The following is an 18,567-nucleotide window of genomic DNA, read 5'->3' on the forward strand; positions in this document are numbered from 1 at the left end:
GCTCACAGAGCTCAATTAACAACTTTATAGGCTTTTAATTTTGAATTATTTTCATGACATCTTTGTCATATGAGTGCAATATTTAGGTTGTTTTCTTTGCAATTTTTTTAGGAAAATCCCAGTTATTGACGTGAAAATAAAACTTGAGAGAAAAATAAAAATTGGTAACGTGAAAACTAGGAACCCTGTTTGATAAACTATGATGCTCGTATTTTCACGTGTTTGGTAATGGGAAAGTTTGAAACTGCCTGACTTAACCGCTTGTTATATATTTTATGGATTTGATATGAGAAATGCATATTTTGAATTAGATTTTCTTGCTACAACCCATCTAATACATTTTTTATAAAATGTACTATTGACATTGAAAAAGCATGTATCACAACTAGTTTTTCAAAAAGCATAAAAAAGAAAAACAAAATTGGTTACCTACTTGCTAACTATAGAAAAGCAACTGAACCTGAGCTGGAGCCATTACTAGATAGGTAAGTGACTCCTTTTCTTCTTTTATTTGGCTAGGTTACCTTATGTTTTGCGCTGCCGTACCCCATTAGAATGCTCTTATTCTTTGTATGAGCTAAGACTCGGCCAAATTACTCGGGCTCGGGTAGTGGCAAGCCCGAGTTATCATGAGATGGGGGTACAACTTGAGGATATTAAAAAATTATAAAAAATCCAAAAAAATAGGAAATCTACTTGTAATAGTTTTTTAAATATATTTTTATTATTTTGGCAAAGATTAGAAAATATTTTGGCCAGAAATACTTATTTTTATATTTGTTCATTTTTTTAAACAAAAATACCCTAGTCAAAAATTGATTTTTCAAAATCTATTTTCCACTACTTTTTTTTACCACATTTAGATGTATTGTGTTTAATTTTACTTGAAATATATTTTTCCTTCCTTTTTTTTTTTTTTTTCTTTTTTTGAATTTTTATATTTTTTATTTTTTATTTTATAATTGGGCTGAGTTACTAAGACTTGGGCTAAATACTCGGCTCAGACATAGGCTTACTCTGAAAAAGATCTTGAGGTATGTGGTGGGCCGCGTGGGCCTGAGTTTGGTAAGCTGTAGTCACCAAAGTGGCTTGATATGCTTGTGCCTAAGGGAAATATTATTCCATTGGTGCTGCCACGGGCTATGGATGCTGACCTATCTATTGGACATGATGGACTACTAGAACCGATTGAAGAATTGGTTGATTCGGCTGTCGTAAAGGTTGTCCTATGGCCCTAAGTTGATTGGGGACTGAGCCATGTACTGCAGCAAGAACAGTATAACCCTGGTATGTTAGACTTTAGAGGACTACTTGGACACCTAGGTCACCAAGGGGCTGGTTTGGGTGACAACCTTCTCCTCCTATTGCAGTAAGCCGCTTACTTCGAGCGGTGCTATGGTGGCTTGAGGCTGGGTTAGATCTCCTAGACCTTGGTCAGTCCTGATTCTCAAGGTCTCGACACTGCCATTCCTCATGTTGCTACAATTTGAATTATGAGAAGGAGCATTCAACAATGCGTGAACCTCTTCCCTCCTTTGACTTCTATCATGAAGTCCTAAGAGCCCTTGTAGGATGACGTTGGGTTGAATTCCCAGACTATTCAAGGTCTTTCGGGCTACACAAATTTCAGAACCCAGAACTGACCTCTGAGACTCTCCCTTTATTTGGAGACTAGGGCGCTGAACTATGAATGGACTGGAATTTTGACCCTAATCCTATGGGATTGCAGCATACTGTTCTCTAGGTTTTGGGAAATTGGGTTTAGAGTGAGCAATGGAGTAATCATCTAATCACCTTGAGTGACCGACATAATGACTCCCCCTAACTTGAACTTTGAATTTAGACTTGGGATCTAATCTAGACTTGGACATTGTTTAAGCTTGATGAGCTTGGGTTTGAACCCTGAACTACAATGAACCTAGTTTCGTTCCAGAGACAACTCTAAATTTAGACCTAGGCAAGGACCTAGACTTGGATCTAAACCAGGTTTGGTGCGGGCCTTGGCTCGGGCCAAGACGTCCTAGGTTTGAACTTGGGTGCGAACTCGATTGGAACCTAGCCTAGTTGGGCACAAGTCTAGGCTTGGACCCATAAGGACTTAATTTTAGACCAAGTGAGGACCCAGACTAGGACTTGGACTGACAAACCTAAATGTAAGCACAACAATGCACTCGAAAAAGGTTTAAAAAGTTCTATCTTAGACTATGGGTATGTCGGGTTTGGTGGGGTTCCAAACTTTTGAAAAAACTGAAATGCGGATTGACTGAGTAGGTTCCCATGTAGGTTTTGGTCACCTATTAAAGGGATCAACCAAGCCCTACTTGTATGTGGAGTTTGTGGAAATTATAGAAACCTGCACTTATTTCATTCCTTTTATGTGTACCCATATTAGGAAGGTGTTTCATTTATTTAGTAATACACAACTTCATAACCCTATCAATTAAGGCTCTTGTTCACATCTTCGTTGAGCTTTGAAATACATCTTCGATGGGGGCGTAAGGCCCCAATATATGGAAATACAGTTTCTTACATGGCATCAAAGCTAGGTTTTTTGCCTGTTATCTGTTCCTGTCTGTGAGTGGTTTCTTCTTCCTTAATCGACCATCCTGTGGCTGTGGATATCGATCTCTACACTGTCTTGGTTCATCAGATCCAGTTGATCTTGCTCGTTCTTTCTACAAAAATTTTTTTCGAGGAGAAACTTCTATAGTTTCTCTTATCAGAGTCTTCTTACAACGGACAGAAAGCAAAAAAAAAAAAATTAGGTCCATTATTCATTCGTCCCTTTCTCTCTCTCTAACTTTTAGTTTTGAGTTGTTCCTTTTTGCATCTTTGCCTTGTTGATAAAAATCCGTTTTCTTTTATCTCTCTCTCAATTCCTGGTTTTTCCCATCCAAGTTTTTCTTTATAAAAGTCACCCCATCGTTGAGCTCTTGTTTATTTACGTTTTTTATCTTTTTGACACATCAATTTTTAAGAGCTTGGAATAAGCACTTGATTTAAAACTTGTTTCCTTGTTTTTCCCATCGTTTCTCTTCTAAAGCCTAGTCTTTTCTGTTTTTTCTTAGCAAGACAGCTTCATCCTTGTAACGAGAACATTGTCTTTCTCGTTGTTCAACCTTGCGTCTTCTCCCCATCATCTTCTATTCGTTTATCGGACAGATAGGACACACCAAAAATAAAAAAAAGTAAAAAAAATCAGGTTTAGTATTACTCTTCTTTCTCACTCAATCTGAGTTATTTTTCGACAAAAATCAGATCTGAGTTTTTGATCTTAGATCAAAACTTGTTGGTTTCAAAGAAGTAAGACTTGTGAACGAGGAGTCCAGACAACCTCGAGGAGAGCATAGGGCATCGCAGTGTTGAAAGCTTCGGCCAGACCATTAGTCTAGGGGTGGTACATAATCGAGTTCTATTAGTCCTTTGCTTTGTTAAATTTACAAGCCCAACGTATGTCGCAACTGCCTTGGATGCTTTACAAGGTTACAAACTTGATGACCATGATCGATCTCCCTTGTGTGTTTCTGCTTGGATTTGGGGTTATTTCAAGCTAGTCTTTCTCTTTCTCTCTCTTTTGCCGATTTTCATTTTTCTCTCTCGGTGCCTCTTCTCTATCTGTTGCACAGTCAAAGTGGCGTCCTTGTTTTTGCATCTTTAAAAGTAGACTTTTTGTGACCCGCCTCTAAATCTGCCTCTGAAAATGGCCTATAAAAACATACGATCTACACAATCTGCAAAACATCCACTGAGTCGTGTTTCGACTCTTTGATCTGTCTCTCTGTAGAGTCGTTTTTCGACTCTTTGATATGCTTTTGGATCTTAGTGTTCTCAACTCCGAATCTAAGGTCCCACTATGCTTGTTGATATGCTGCTGATTTTTGTCAGCTCTTTCACGTGCCTCCTATTTGATGATCAAATTTCTCGATCCTGGTTGATGGTCAAGTTTTCTGTTATTGGATCATGTTTAATGATTGAGTTTTCCGTTAATAATTTATATTGGATGATAGAGTTTTCCGTTACTCCATCCTGTGTGATGATCGAGTTTTTTTGTTGTTACTCGATCATGTTTTTTGTGGAGGTATGTTGATTTGCTGCCATGCAAGACTGCACTGTTCGCAGCGTCAGTTTTTGAGGATCGTTAATTTGCAGCTGCTTAAGCTTCTTCTGTTCCTGCTTTGTTTCTAAGGCATGTCTTCAGTTGTCCAAACTCAAGTTGTTCTCTCTTAATGCATCTTGATTTTGAGGGGGAATGTGAAAATTATAGAAACTTGCACTTATTTTTTGGTACAATATTTTTCTTCTTTTTATGTGTATCCATATTAGAAAGGTGGTTCATTGCATATGTTAGTTTCTTTAGTAGTACACAACTTTGTGACCCTATAAATTAGAGCTCTTGTTCACATCTTCGATAAGCTCTGAAATACATCTTCCATGGGGCTTAAGGCCCAAATATATAGAAACACAGTTTGTCACATAGTTGCTTTGAGCTAAAGATTATGGAGGGGCGCTCACAGTTACAATTATGCAAATCCTAACCACCCCGGCTCTCAAGGCTAGGTGCCCCTCATGGCTTTAACGCCGGAGTTTGGGTTTTCGAAAATATTTGTTGGTTTTCTGGGCTTCCCCGGTCTAGTGTGTGCAAGTAGTGCAAAAAAGAGCACGTAAATGTACGTGTGTGAGGATAGTGGTACAATCAAATCAAGCAAAGAACAAAAGAAAGAAAGAAATGTGAATACTTGGCACGAAAGAAATGTGAATACTTGGCACAATTGTGTGAACTAGGATATGCTTTCAAGTCGAAATTAATTGATCAAGAGCACACTTGAGGTGCAAGGGTAGGTAACCCTTGAGAAAGAATGCGGTTAATAGAGTGGTAGCATTGCACAATCCTAGTTGAGTGCGCCCCTGGTTGAGAGTGACTCGATTGGAGCACAATTAGAGGGGTATAGGCTACCCTTGCTTTTTGAATGAACTAAAAATTCATCCACATAATGAAAACTAATCTACTTTAACACACACACATATATATTGTCGTGATCATATCTAAGTTTCTAGGATTTAAGACTTCAATCTGAGAGTAAAAAGATCATTGATTGAACCATAAAATTGTTGTTCTAGCTAACACCAGTTGTATCAAGCCTGACACATGTGCTGTTAATCCAAAGTATTTGACAAAAGTGATTGTTTAGACCTTTTCAAGCGAGCTTTAGTATTTGGAAAAAGTTTATATAATGTTGCATCCTTAAAATGTAAAACTAAAGATTCACCTCATTAATCTATCGAAAAATATTGTTTTCATGTTGAAAAACCCTTTAACTGATTATTTTGACATCGAGATGTATGAATATGGAAAATTGGTTTTGAGTCCCATAATTAGCGTATCTTGCAACACATTATCTAAACCATCTATTTTCAAGATTTGTATATATTTCTAGATCAACTTGATTTTAACTACTTTTGAAGTTTAAAATTTTATAATTAGATATGAAAATGGATTTTGAGATAATCCTAAAAACTTTTACACCAAAATTACATCTTATGATAAAATTTGGAGGTGCGCCTTAATTGGATTGTTTAAAGTTGCAACCTTATAGAAACCACACCCTTAGTATTTTGATGATAACTTTTTCAAATGTGCATTAGATTGGGATGAGGTTGCTCTTGCAATTTCCTACAAGATGGAATATTTTGTGATAAAATAGCTATGAATTTTCAATGGAAAATTTCTAGTGAGATAGGGATAGGAATGTTGTATATTAGTGCGTTGATGATCCTAGAGTGTATAAGAAAACATCTATGGGTATATGCGAACTGTGTGTATACATGGACTATGTATGTCGTATGAGATAAGAATTTCATGATCCATGAAAAACTCAAATTTCATATGTCTACAATTACATCTTAGTCACCACGTTATGGTTTTCATTCCCAATGACATCACTTTACTAACATCTTCAATACTCTAACCCTTAAATATTTTAAAAAAAGAGTAGGGGCATGTCTTTTCTATTGAATTATCCAAAAACAACACTTACAAAATAGGTTGCTTGAATCCTGTTTAGGTTATCTATGTCAACAAATTAGACTAACCAAAATTGGTTAAACATTAATATTAATTAGTTTTTACTAAATTCAACTTTTTCGTTGGTCTAGGTAACCAAAGCACTAGTTACCGTTATGACAAGTTGGAGTTGAACTTTACCGGGAAACACAAAACTAGCTGCTGGCCTACTTTTTTTATAAGGTGAATCGATAACATCCATTCTCGATAATATTATTGAAATCTAACCTTGCATGGATGAGTGAAAAAAAGTCGGATATGTCAAGGTCGTGCCTTATACAAGCATTACTTTCATGCACTTGTGATATTTTGTACGAAGAAAAACGTTTGTATAAGGTTGAGGCTCTAAACAATCAAATTAATCCTCAAATCAGTCATCTCGACCTAATGACCTCCTCAAACTAATGATCAAACTCAAAAAAAAATAAAAATTAAAAAGGGAAACCTTATATGTGGCTTAAAGAAACTTATGTCTGAATTTTACTTATAAGGTGAAATTTGTAGAAGGTGCCCACCTCTTCATTTTGCTTGGCGATGTAGTTCTAGGATAAAAAATCTTATGATGGATTGAAAATCTATTTTTATTCTATAGTTATGAGATTTAAAATTTCAAAATGGTACAAATCGAGCAGATCTATAAACATTTGAAAATCTTGAAAATAGATGGCCCATATAATTTGTTACAAGATGAAATATTTTTTGGTCTTGAAATTATTTTATTTTTCACATCCATGCATCTTGAAGTCGAGATGATCTGATTGGAAGGTCTTCTAATGTCAGAAGAATCTCTTTCAGAGGACTTTTGAGGTTGACATAAGTATATGGTTGATATTTTATATAAACTTTATCCTTATTTATATAGTAATAAGGGAGATTTATCAAAATACCCATAAGAGATGAACTAGTAAATATTCTACCGATTTGAAACTATTCCAACCCAAAATCATGTGGTTTTTAAGTTGATCATTAGGTTGAATACATTATCAGAATTTATGCTCTTCGAAATTCTCCCATATTGAATGTTAAATAGCACTTAAAAGAAGTTTTGACGAGTGCTTATGGTTTATAAACTTCATGTTCAAGGTTCAAATCCTCTCAAACACCACCTTATCCCTTTTTCATGGGAATGGGGTATCGGTGGTTAGGGGGGCTGATACCTCATCATAACCAATCCCACTTCCCATTCATGCTATAATCATCTCAAAAGAAAAAAAAAAAAAATCCTAATTTACTTTTTTTTAAGAATAGGCTTATGGCTAAGTGGTCTGATGGATCATCATTACATTATGTCTTGAGTTTCATTCATATTGTATTATGGGTACATAATTCAATCCACGCTCAACTATCCAAAACAACAAAAAAATTAACATGGAAGGATAAAGGTATGCTCCTCGAGAAATGAATCGTTTGACATGATAGAATGACCCATAACAAAGTACTCATTTTAAGTCTAAGCAAGCATTTCTTATAATATTTTATACATGGTGAAATGGTAAGCATTTAATTCCCATTTGAGAGGCATCTCAGCCAAAACCTTTCTTGTTTGTTAATTTCATAGTTTATATTGGGTAGAAACACAGAATGGATGCTGGGAAGTTGGTGGCATTTTAGAAAAAACATGATCACTTATCTTCTCGACCCATTGGTGATAGATAAGGAATCATACTTAGGAAGTAATAATAACTTCAATGAATGTACACATTCGATTCTTCTTTCTTTTTTGTTTTTTTTGTTTTGTTTTGTTTTTGTTTTTTTTTTTTTTTTTGTTTTTTTTTTAAGAGAGAGGGGTTGACTTTTCATAAAATGTTATCCCTTAATGGATTATGTCAAACCGGATCTGTATCTAGTTTCTTTCCCCAAATCGGGATTTGGTCTATCACTTAATAAGTCATGAATAATTGTTTTTGGTAGTTCTAGTGGATGAAATCAAACTTGAGATGTTCCCTAAATAACTATTTTATTATGAAAATTTTGTTTATAAAATGATATAAAGTTCCTTAAAGTTGTTTAAACATTTTAAATTTTGCTTATAACTTTTGCATTGTTGTTTTTTTGATTTTTTTAAGTTCACCAAGTCCATTGAGTTGAGCAATTGAGTCGACGGGGTTTGCATATATTTTTTGGCTTTTGTTTTTCTTTTTAAGTTTACATGGAGTTTGCTGAGTTGACCTTCTAACTCAACATATTCGACTTCGAACTGGTGGGCTAACTATCTTACCTATTTTTAACATATTTTTACTATAATATATTAAAAATGATAAACAAAAGATAAGTAGTCCCAAGAGTTATGTTTTTCTATTTTTTTATCTTTTTTTTCTTAAGTTTGTCAAAAACAATGATAAACCTACCACACTTCAAGCAGGATATTGCAGTAGCATTCCGAAGACTTGAAATATCATCTTTGGCAAATGTGCACCACATATCATCTCACTGTCATTCTCTGTGTCGCAAAGTTAACACGTCAATATCATCTCACTGTCTTCCTCTCTCTCTCTATACATTTATGACCTTTCTCTCTCTCTGTCCAAATCATCCATCCCAGGTATCTATCATTTTTTCCAAGAGAAATGCACTACGTTTGACATATCAATCTTAAAAAGACCTTCAAAATAACTTTTTACACATCTTATTTTGGAATATTTTTTATATTGTACTGTAAACAAGACTAGTTTTTTTTTTTACACCAGTCAACTAGTCAATGAATTTGTGATTAAAATACCCTTCTCAATACATTTTGTAATTTATATTTTTAGAGTTTCTTCTCCCTCTCTCTACACCTAAAAGTTCATGTTTATCCACTAAATTTCTCTCCTCAAACTCTTCTCTCTCTCTGTAGAAATCAAACTGCCCCCAAGATCTGTCCCTCTCTTCAAAATCCCTAACTCTCTCTCAACAAGATCTCTGCCCAAACTCTTTCTCTGCGAAATCCCAAACTCACGAAATCTCGCTCCACAATCTATAGAATTTAGAGAGAAAGGGAGTGAGAGAAAGCAGGTAGAGAGAGTGAGAGATAGAGAAAAACGGGTAGAGAGAGAAAGAGAGAGGATGGGTGGAGAAATGTAGGGAGAGAAAGTATGAAAAAGGATGATGTGATTAACAAGAATAAAAGAAAAAAAAGGAGAAGGGAGAGAAAAATGACTATTTTGTCTTAAAATACATTGACTATTTAATCGAGATAAATACAAAAATAATTAGCATTCGGGTTTAGGGTATAATACAAAAAGTATTATGAAAAAGGATGGGGAGAAAATTGATTTTGAAGGAGTATATGGAATTTTCTTAAATTTTTATGGCCACACTTTTGGTGAGTCAATAGACTCACCGATCACCTTGTAGTCCCTTATCTATTTACCATTCATCTCTAAGATGGATGTCAAAAAATGCTACATCCAATAAAAGTTAAAATGGACGGTAAAGAAAGGAATTAAAAAATAAACATTTATATTTTAAAAAAATATTATTTATAGCCACAGTTTTGGTGAGTTCAGTCGACTCACAGGTCACTTGTCTATTTAACATCCAGATCGATGTTAAGCAATGTTACTTCCAGTAAAAGCTAAAATGGATGGCGAAGAAATGAATAAAAAATAATATTTATATTTTTAAAGCACATTAAAATTTATGGCCTGAGTAAGCCGACTCACCTATCACCTTGTGGTCCCTTGTTTATTTAACATCCATCTCTAAGATGGATATCAAAAAAATGTTACATCAAGTGAAAATTAAAATAGACAGTGAAGAAAGGTATTCAAAAAATAATATTCATATTTTTTATTTTTAGTGATCGAAAATACACTTTTGAGATATATTCTATAAGGAAATTGCACAAGAGTAGTGTGAGTCTGCCGACTTATCAAACGCTTCTTTTATTTAAGGCGAGTTGTTGATCTGGATTGATCCAAAGCACCCTAACGCACGCCCCTATTACTTTACCACACAGTTTCTATGAGTCCATGTAGAAATGAGTCACTTCTTAAAAATGTATTTTTGAGATGGATTTTTGTAATCTTTAACATATAGATCATTAATATGGAAAATAAATAAATTTTAAAAATGAAAAATAATAATTTTATTAAAAACCCATTTGGATCATTAGTATCAATTGTTTCTAGATGGACCACCAATTTGGATCTATCGATGAGGGACCCGCAAATTGTAGAAATACGGTCCAGGCCGCATGAAACAATTTTCCATTAATTTAGCCCTTTTTCCATCCACCCTGCTTCTTCTCATGCAATTTAATACTCTCTCTCATACAAACGTAACAATCTCAATCTCTCTCTCTACAAATGAGTTCCCCCGCCTTGTTTCTATGAACACAAACGGTTCTCTCTCTCTCCTCTCTCTCTGTGAATTGAGAGAAAGTGTGGAAGAATGGGTTCATGGTGTAACGCAAGCACCACCTTGATAGTTTCAGTCCCTCTGTTACTTCTCTCTTCCCTCTTTGCAGGCCGCTTCTATGCTGATATCCCCTATAACCACCCTTCTCATCCTCCAACTAATAATACCTCGCTCTCTTTCTCTCTACACCATCCCAATCACAGCAAAACCTTTCTCTCTCTAGACCATCCCACGTCTTCTAACCTCTCAGAATCCGGAGGCTCTCCTCTCTCGGTAGAGCATGGCGTCGCCATCTTGTCCCCCCTCACTTCTAATCTCTCAGAATTGGAACCACCGCCCATTAAAACCCATGAAGCAGTTCTCTTTCCTCCTCCCACTGTGAGAACCCATCCAAAACATTGTTTTTCTTTCATTTTAGAAAGAGAAAGAAAACAAGAATGGTTTTCAGAATTTGATTTGTATGATTGAATTTTGTTACAGATGAGAGAGAAACAGGGTGGTTTCGAGAGGGTGGAAGCACAATTGGTGAGAGCTCGGGCTTCCATTAAAAGGGCGGCTAAATTCTGCAACGATTCTTGCTATGGTGATGATCCTTTGGTCCCAAAGGGTGCGGTTTACCGCAATCCTCATGCCTTCTATCAGTAAGTTCCACAATGCGACCCGACCCGGAAAAAGTAGAGGATGTGGCGACAAAGTGTGACCTAAGGGATGGGCTAGAGTTAGTGCGAGCCCGGTTTGGCTCAACCCTTCTCTTTCTTTGATTATTCTTCATTTATTTTTTTGCCCAGACAAGCTCGGCCTTAGCCCTGTGGGGTCGGGTTAGTTTTCCAAGTCAATTTCACACTTTACGAGTAATTTTTCGGGTCAAAAGAAGAAGTTGCATTGTTTTTTTTTATCTTTTTTTTTTGAGGTGAAAATATGAATCATGACTGAGGAAATTCAGGAAAACAGAAAGAAAAATCAAATTTGGGAGTTTTTTTTGTACGATTCATAATCAACAAAAAAAAAAAAAAAGGAAATAAATTGAAAACAGAAGGACAAAAAAATGATTTTTTTGGAATTTGAAGTACGAATGCATGGCCTGAAAATTCAGGACACGAAGAGAAGAAGTGTTTGGGATTCTACATATTAGTTCCCATTTTCATGAGATTCCAACAGGCGAAGAAGAAAATGAACTGTGCATTGCAGGAAAACCAGTACTTACATTTTAGTTTCGAATTATGAATTCATGGCATGAAAACTTGGGCAACAATGGAAAAATGGAGAGTTTTTACGTTTTCAATTCTATTTATTTATGTTTCACAACCAACCATTGATATAAAATTCAGCCGGCTGGATTTCGACTCAGCAACTTGCCAGCCAACCTCGATTCGAACTCTGCACGATGCCGAGCCGAGCTCCTAATTGTGAACCCGGTTATATAAAAAAATAGAAAATTACAGATGCCCCAATATGATGATTGGTAGATTTTTCTCACCATGTACTTTTATTTTTATTTTTTATTTTTTTTGAGTTGTTTCCAATTATAAATAACTTTTTCTCAATTTGATCGTTCATATTTTTTCACCTTTTTTGGACTTATAGCTGTGTTTATTTTTCAGTAATTTTTTGGGCATGTATACTCCTCAAGTGAACCAGCCGACTTGTAGAAACCCTATTCAATGTATTCACAAATCTATTTTAATGACTATTTCACCCTTTGTCCGGGATTTTAAAAATTCAAAGGTAACATTAGTCCTTTAATTGAACCCCAAATTTAATAGGATGGAGTCTTAGAAAAATAACAGAACAGTCACCAACATTAAACGGTTTGTAACATTTTTATGCTATCCTTTGATTTTGCCCCTTCAATCTGGTGCCCACTGGTTTACATCCAAATATATATTGTTAGTATGATTTGCGAAAAATGTTTGACTTATTTGTAAACATAAGCGAAGACGAATTATAGTAATTTGTTCCAATCCCAAACATCTATTGTTGAGCTCTTGAGAAGTTAGTAAAAGAGAAATCAATAAATCTACATCTTAAAAGAAATGTTTTCGCTTTTTGTTTTTCATTATTAATTTTTGAGACGTGTTTCGACTTTTCTCAAAAACGTCAAAAGTTCCAATTCTAGCCTCCCTCATCCAAACGGATATGTTTTGCTCTGAGGCAAAGCCAAGCCAAACCTTAGTAAAAGAAAAGGATCCGGTTTTTATGAGTCCCCAACTCATACTATTTTCATGCGGGGTCCCTTGAACACCCATTATTTGTATCGATCTTGGATCTAAATTTATAGGAATATATGATCTATACTATGATGATTATGAATATAAAAAATAAAATATAATAAAATAAAATTTGAAAACATTTTTATTAGAATATATTCCTATTCATTGGATAGGAATATGTGGCTGTGGATGTTCATCTTAAAGATTGGACATTTGTGATTGTGCGTGCTAGTGAGACTCTTTACTCACAAAACACTTTTTCAAAAAGAAAAATGATCTCTAAGGGCGCGTTTGTTTTTTTGAAAGATATCTTTTGGGAAGTTAATGTCTTTAAATCTTATGGAAAGTTGAATGTTTAGTTCTGAAAGGTTTAAATAAGTTTTGGGTACTGTGTTTGATAATATATACATATTAACCTTTTAAATATAAATATATAACATAATATAATATATTTTATTAATGTATAATTGTATCATATATAACATATAATATAATATGTATTATAATATAATATAAGATATTTATATATTATTTATAATATAATAATAAAATATTATATATAATAAAAATATATATTATATATTATATATAATATATAATATAATATAGATATTTGTATATATATATAATATAATATTATATATTTTATAATATATATATATATAATAGTATAATATAAGTATTTATATATTATTTTTATTATTATTTATTATATTATATAATATTTATTTAATATAAGAATTATATTATTTATAATATAATAATATAAATACTACATACAATATATAATTAATGTAATAATTATAATATTTAATTTAATATAAATATATTATATAATATTTATAAAGTTATGAAAGATTAAGTTCCTACTTCCCTTTAGGAACTTAAGTTTCAATTTTTAACAAAAAAATGGGAACTTTTGTTGAAAGTTCAGTTTCTGAACTTTTCACGGAAAGTTTGAAACAAACATGAAACTTTTTAAAATCTAAAAGAATACTTTATGAAAGAATACTTTCCGAAAAACAAACACACTCTAAGAGTTTTTAAACAATAAATGAATAATGAATGAGTAAATAAAGCTAAACAAAACCATACTATATCCCCTAATTGATTAATTAAAATGCTATGACTTATTTCAAGGATGGGTTTGGGAATCTTTTTTTTGCGTTTTTTTCACATAAACACTACGAGAGAAAAATTACTATTTGACCCTTTACAATAGGTTCATTTAGTTTTGATACAAGAAAGTTACAATTATCATCCGTCATTAGATGTGAAATCAAGCGGCTAGGGGTATGTCATTGACTAAACACAAAGTACATAACAAAATTTCATGAACTATGTTACACACCATAAGTTATATCAGATTTTACATCTGATGATTAAATGTGATTGTGAACTCCATGTATAAAGGCTGAATAGTATTGTGGCTAAAAATAAAGTTGATGAGAGTTTTAATGAAAATTCTATAAGGGAAATGAAGTGATTTTATATCATCCTCTATTTGGGAGTCAATTTCTTCTCATTCACAAAATGTCACTTGAATCTAGCTTAGTTATACAGGAGCTATATCGACATGGAGAAGACACTAAAGATATGGATCTACAAGGAAGGTGAGCCACCTCTAGCCCACTATGGACCACTGAAGTACATATACTCCATAGAGGGCCAATTCATCCACGAGTTTGAAAGCAGGAACCAGTTCATCACCTCGGACCCGGAGATTGCACACCTGCACTTCATACCTCTTAGTGTTACCAAGATGGTCCAAACTCTCTATCCTCCTAATGGCTACGGTAGCGGTCCGCTCCACCGGACGGTCTCCGACTATGTCAAAGTCATCTCCTGCAAGTATCCGTTTTGGAACCGAACCAGGGGCGCCGACCACTTCATCCTATCTTGCCACGATTGGGTGTGTAAAGAAGCTAACCCTGAGCTCCTTTTTCCTTTATTATGATGCATAGTATAATGATAAGCACTATAGGAAAATGATAGTCCTTAAGGTAATGAAGTGTATTTAAATGATGGACGGTGATGGTTTGAGTGTGACCGGATGGTGCCTTGTCATAATTGGTCCATTCTCTCTCAATCACCACCCATCATTTCAATGGACAGCAAGTTGCCATGTTTAAGATTCTCAAAACCGGTTGAGTGTGTCTCTTACAGTTGAGATGGGTGAGGCCATGGCTTTTCTGTACTCCATGAGCACAAAAACATGGCTCTATCCTCCAAAAACCTACCATTCCATAGTTCGATTCCCCTAATTTTCAACTCTTTTGCACGTCTTAGGCACCAGATGCTTTGAAAGGCAACCGGGACCTGCAACACAATTCAATCAGGGTTTTTTGCAATGCAAACACATCAGAAGGCTTCGACCGTCGCAGGGACGTGTCAATGCCTGAGATCCACCTAAAAGGTTGGGAAATCGATGACCTGATCGGAGGCCCCTCCCCATCTCGTCGCACTGTCCTCGCATTCTTCGCTGGTGGCGAGCATGGCTACATTAGGTCCGTACTCCTAGAGCATTGGAAGGACAAGGACTCCGAGGTCCGAGTCCATGAGTACCTCCCTAAGGGCAAAAGTTACTCTAAGCTAATGAAACAGGCAAAATTTTGCCTGTGCCCCAGTGGTTGGGAAGTGGCAAGCCCAAGAATTGTCGAAGCTATTTACAGTGGTTGTGTTCCGGTAACGATTTCAGCCAGTTACATCCTGCCATTCAGTGACGTGCTAGATTGGAGCAAGTTCTCAGTAAACATCCCAGTGTCAAGAATCCCAGAAATTAAAACCATCTTAAAGGGAATATCACAGAGGAGGTACTTGCAGTTGCAGAGGAGGGTGTTACAGGTGCAACATCATTTCGTGTTGAATCGTCCGGCCAAAAGGTTCGATGTCATACATATGATTTTGCACTCTATTTGGCTCAGGCGACTCAATCTCCGGCGCCTACATTAGTTTTCTTAATGCATTGCAGGTGCAATATCTCTTGAATGTGTGACACTAGGGGCCCTGGGCCTATGCTCAACTAGAGCCAGGGTTGGTTTTTATATATATATATATATATATATATATATATATATATATATATATATATATATATATATATATATATATATATATATATATATATATATATATATATATATATATATATATATAAATTAGTGAGAAAGAAAGAAAGAGTTCACTATAGATACTAGAGAGAGAGAGTTCACTCTAGGTACTTTATGGGTTCATATGCAGCCACAATACCAAGAATGTTTTCTATGAGACTCTGTCTTAATGAATATTTTGGGACTTTTTATGAATAATGTCTAGTACCTTCTAACTTTGTTAAAAGGAAAAATACATGGACCACATAGGCATGGAGTAAAACAATATTCTCCCCCACCACCATTTTGGCGACTGAGGGGTGTTTTTTCGCCCTAAATTTAATAAGCTTTTCTCAATTCCCACTAATTTATATATATATATATATAAATTAGTGGGGATTACAGGCTTTTACACTTCAAGAAATAGTTAGTGGTTTTCTAATGTGTAAGTAGGAATGAAAGCTTAAACTGTTCGCTGTAGCTCAGGTGATGCTACCGCTGCGACCCCAACCCTACTCCTAAGATTGTTCTTTATATATTTGTATATATTTGTATAATTAATGATGTAGCTTTCTTGGAATAAGTTTAACTTGGGTTGATAAGCAATTGTTTCTCTCTATTTGTTTTGATAAGCAATTATCTTTGTGAAGAGAGAAAGAAAGAGTTCACTATAGATACTAGAGAGAGAGAGTTCACTCTAGGTACTTTATGGGTTCATATGCAGCCACAATACCAAGAATGTTTTCTATGAGACTCTGTCTTAATGAATATTTTGGGACTTTTTATGAATAATGTCTAGTACCTTCTAACTTTGTTAAAAGGAAAAATACATGGACCACATAGGCATGGAGTAAAACAATATTCTCCCCCACCACCATTTTGGCCACTGAGGGGTGTTTTTTCGCCCTAAATTTAATAAGCTTTTCTCAATTCCCATAAAGAAGTTTGTATCAAATTAAAAAAAAAAAAAAAAAAAAAAATTGAAAGTGGCCTTTTTTACTAAATAGTATATAAAGTTAATATGGGTAATTTATTTTAGGAAAGACCAAATTTGTTTGATTCGATGCTCTAGGGGATTGGTTTAACCATAGATTTCTTTATTAGCACTAAATGAATAATTTAAAAAAGGAAAAAAATTGTTTTATGAATTTTTAAAAGGCTAGTGGTGGCTACCCATGAAATGGGCAGTCTACGCTAATTGAGTTTAATTAACAATTTTATAGGCTTTTAATTTTGGGAAAAAAAATTATATAAGTGCAAGGCTGTAGATAATTAAATTAGGGCGTATCTCAAAAATTTACGAGAAGATTTGTTTTGATGTTCCAATATCCTCAAATTGATCATCTTGACCTCAAGATGCATGAACATGAGAAACAAATATATTTCAAGTTTTGGAAATAGTGCATCTTGTAATACATTTTTGGACCGTCAATTTTCAAGATTTTCATAGATATGCTCCATTTACACTATTTTTTAAGCTTTAAATTTTATAATTAGAGATGAAAATATATTTTAAGGCCATCACAAAGATTCCCAGTATTGAAATCACATTTCTCGACACCACAAATTGAAGCTTTGAGGATCAAAATAGATACATCAATTTGATTGGAAATTCGATCACGATCAAGCTTTTTGGGTATACAGTACCTTGCAAAATCGACCTAGAATTCGTGTTTAATCAGATAAATAAACTTCATGATCTTGGGAAGAAAATTATTTGCTTCAAAAAAGCCCAAAATTTACAAAAAATACTTCAAAATCGAGGCCATAATTGATAGAATGGCGGCTGCTAAACTGTAAAACCCCATGAAAACTACAATAAGTTCATTAAAGAAATTCATATATATATATATATATATATATATATATATATATATATATATATATATATATATATAAACGAAATGATAAATCATGGTATAGATGCATCTGCAAATTGAAGTAAAGAGGATCAAAATACATACCTCAATTTGATTTAAATCGATCTATTTTGATCCAAAATCCGATCACGGTAAAGCTTTTCGGGAACACAGTTTCTTGCAAAATCGACCTATAATCCTCATTTAATCAGACAAATAAGCTCCAAAAATACAATTTTCTACAAAACCCAAAATTTTAACATAATTGATCCAAATCCGGCTGAAAATTGGTAGATTGGCGGATTTTGATGAACTTATGAAAAAACAGTGAAAAATGGTGTCGAAAATTCGTGATGTTATTTTCAATCCTTTGGTCCAAGTTTTATAATCAAATAAACACTGGATTGTATTGGGTGCATTTTTAGTCATCATATGAGACAATAAACATTTTGACAGACGATCGATGACTTGAAGACATAATTATGAGACAAGTATTTAACTGACGCCACATTAGTATCTTAACAGACAATAGATAAGATATGCAAGCTTAATGAGCATGATTCTCGAAGTTATTTGCAAAGATATATCCTTAATGTGATATGAAGAATATGATATGTCCCGAACTTATTATATGAAGGCCCAAATATGCCTTTAGAGTCCTGCTTATCAGTCAATCCATATATGTCTTGACTTACGACCAATGATAGTGGGAGGCATCAAACCATCTTAGTTCGAGACATATTCTATGATATGTATACTCCTAAGAATTATACATATCTCTCCATATGATACTGGAGGAATTTGATGTGGTACGACATTCTTTTCAACCTGACATCGGCCAAGTATTGTTCATTTTGACTAATGATTGATGATAGAAGATATCAAATCATCTCATTGTGAGGCAAATTTGAGGATACATATACTTGTATGGTTGACATATTCCTCATTCCATATGATAACGGAGGAATCTGATGTAGAATGATAGACTTCCTAATTCATCATTGGTC

The 18,567-nt window shown here is 34.3% G+C and overlaps 1 protein-coding gene across 3 annotated transcripts; it reads left to right on the forward strand.

The window, feature by feature from the left end:
• The first annotated feature begins 10,312 nt into the window (after positions 1-10,312).
• LOC18446373 (putative glycosyltransferase At5g03795) lies at positions 10,313-15,577 on the forward strand. 3 transcript variants are annotated; one of them, XM_006856492.4, is made up of 4 exons: positions 10,313-10,780; positions 10,883-11,043; positions 14,176-14,524; positions 14,902-15,577. In XM_006856492.4, exons 1-4 carry the CDS (start codon positions 10,436-10,438, stop codon positions 15,562-15,564), a joined length of 1,518 nt encoding a protein of 505 aa, XP_006856554.1. In that variant the 5' UTR covers positions 10,313-10,435; the 3' UTR covers positions 15,565-15,577. The 3 variants fall into 3 exon arrangements, with proteins under 3 accessions (XP_006856554.1, XP_020530541.1, XP_020530542.1); XM_020674882.2 differs by having other exon boundaries at positions 10,376-10,780; positions 10,883-11,135; XM_020674883.2 differs by lacking the exon at positions 10,313-10,780 and having other exon boundaries at positions 11,011-11,135; positions 14,163-14,524.
• Positions 15,578-18,567: the final 2,990 nt, after the last annotated feature.

Source organism: Amborella trichopoda, chromosome 13 (genome assembly GCF_054954075.1).
Source record: "Amborella trichopoda isolate Santa Cruz 75 chromosome 13, AtrichopodaSantaCruz75HAP2 v2.0, whole genome shotgun sequence".
Taxonomy (NCBI): domain Eukaryota; kingdom Viridiplantae; phylum Streptophyta; class Magnoliopsida; order Amborellales; family Amborellaceae; genus Amborella; species Amborella trichopoda.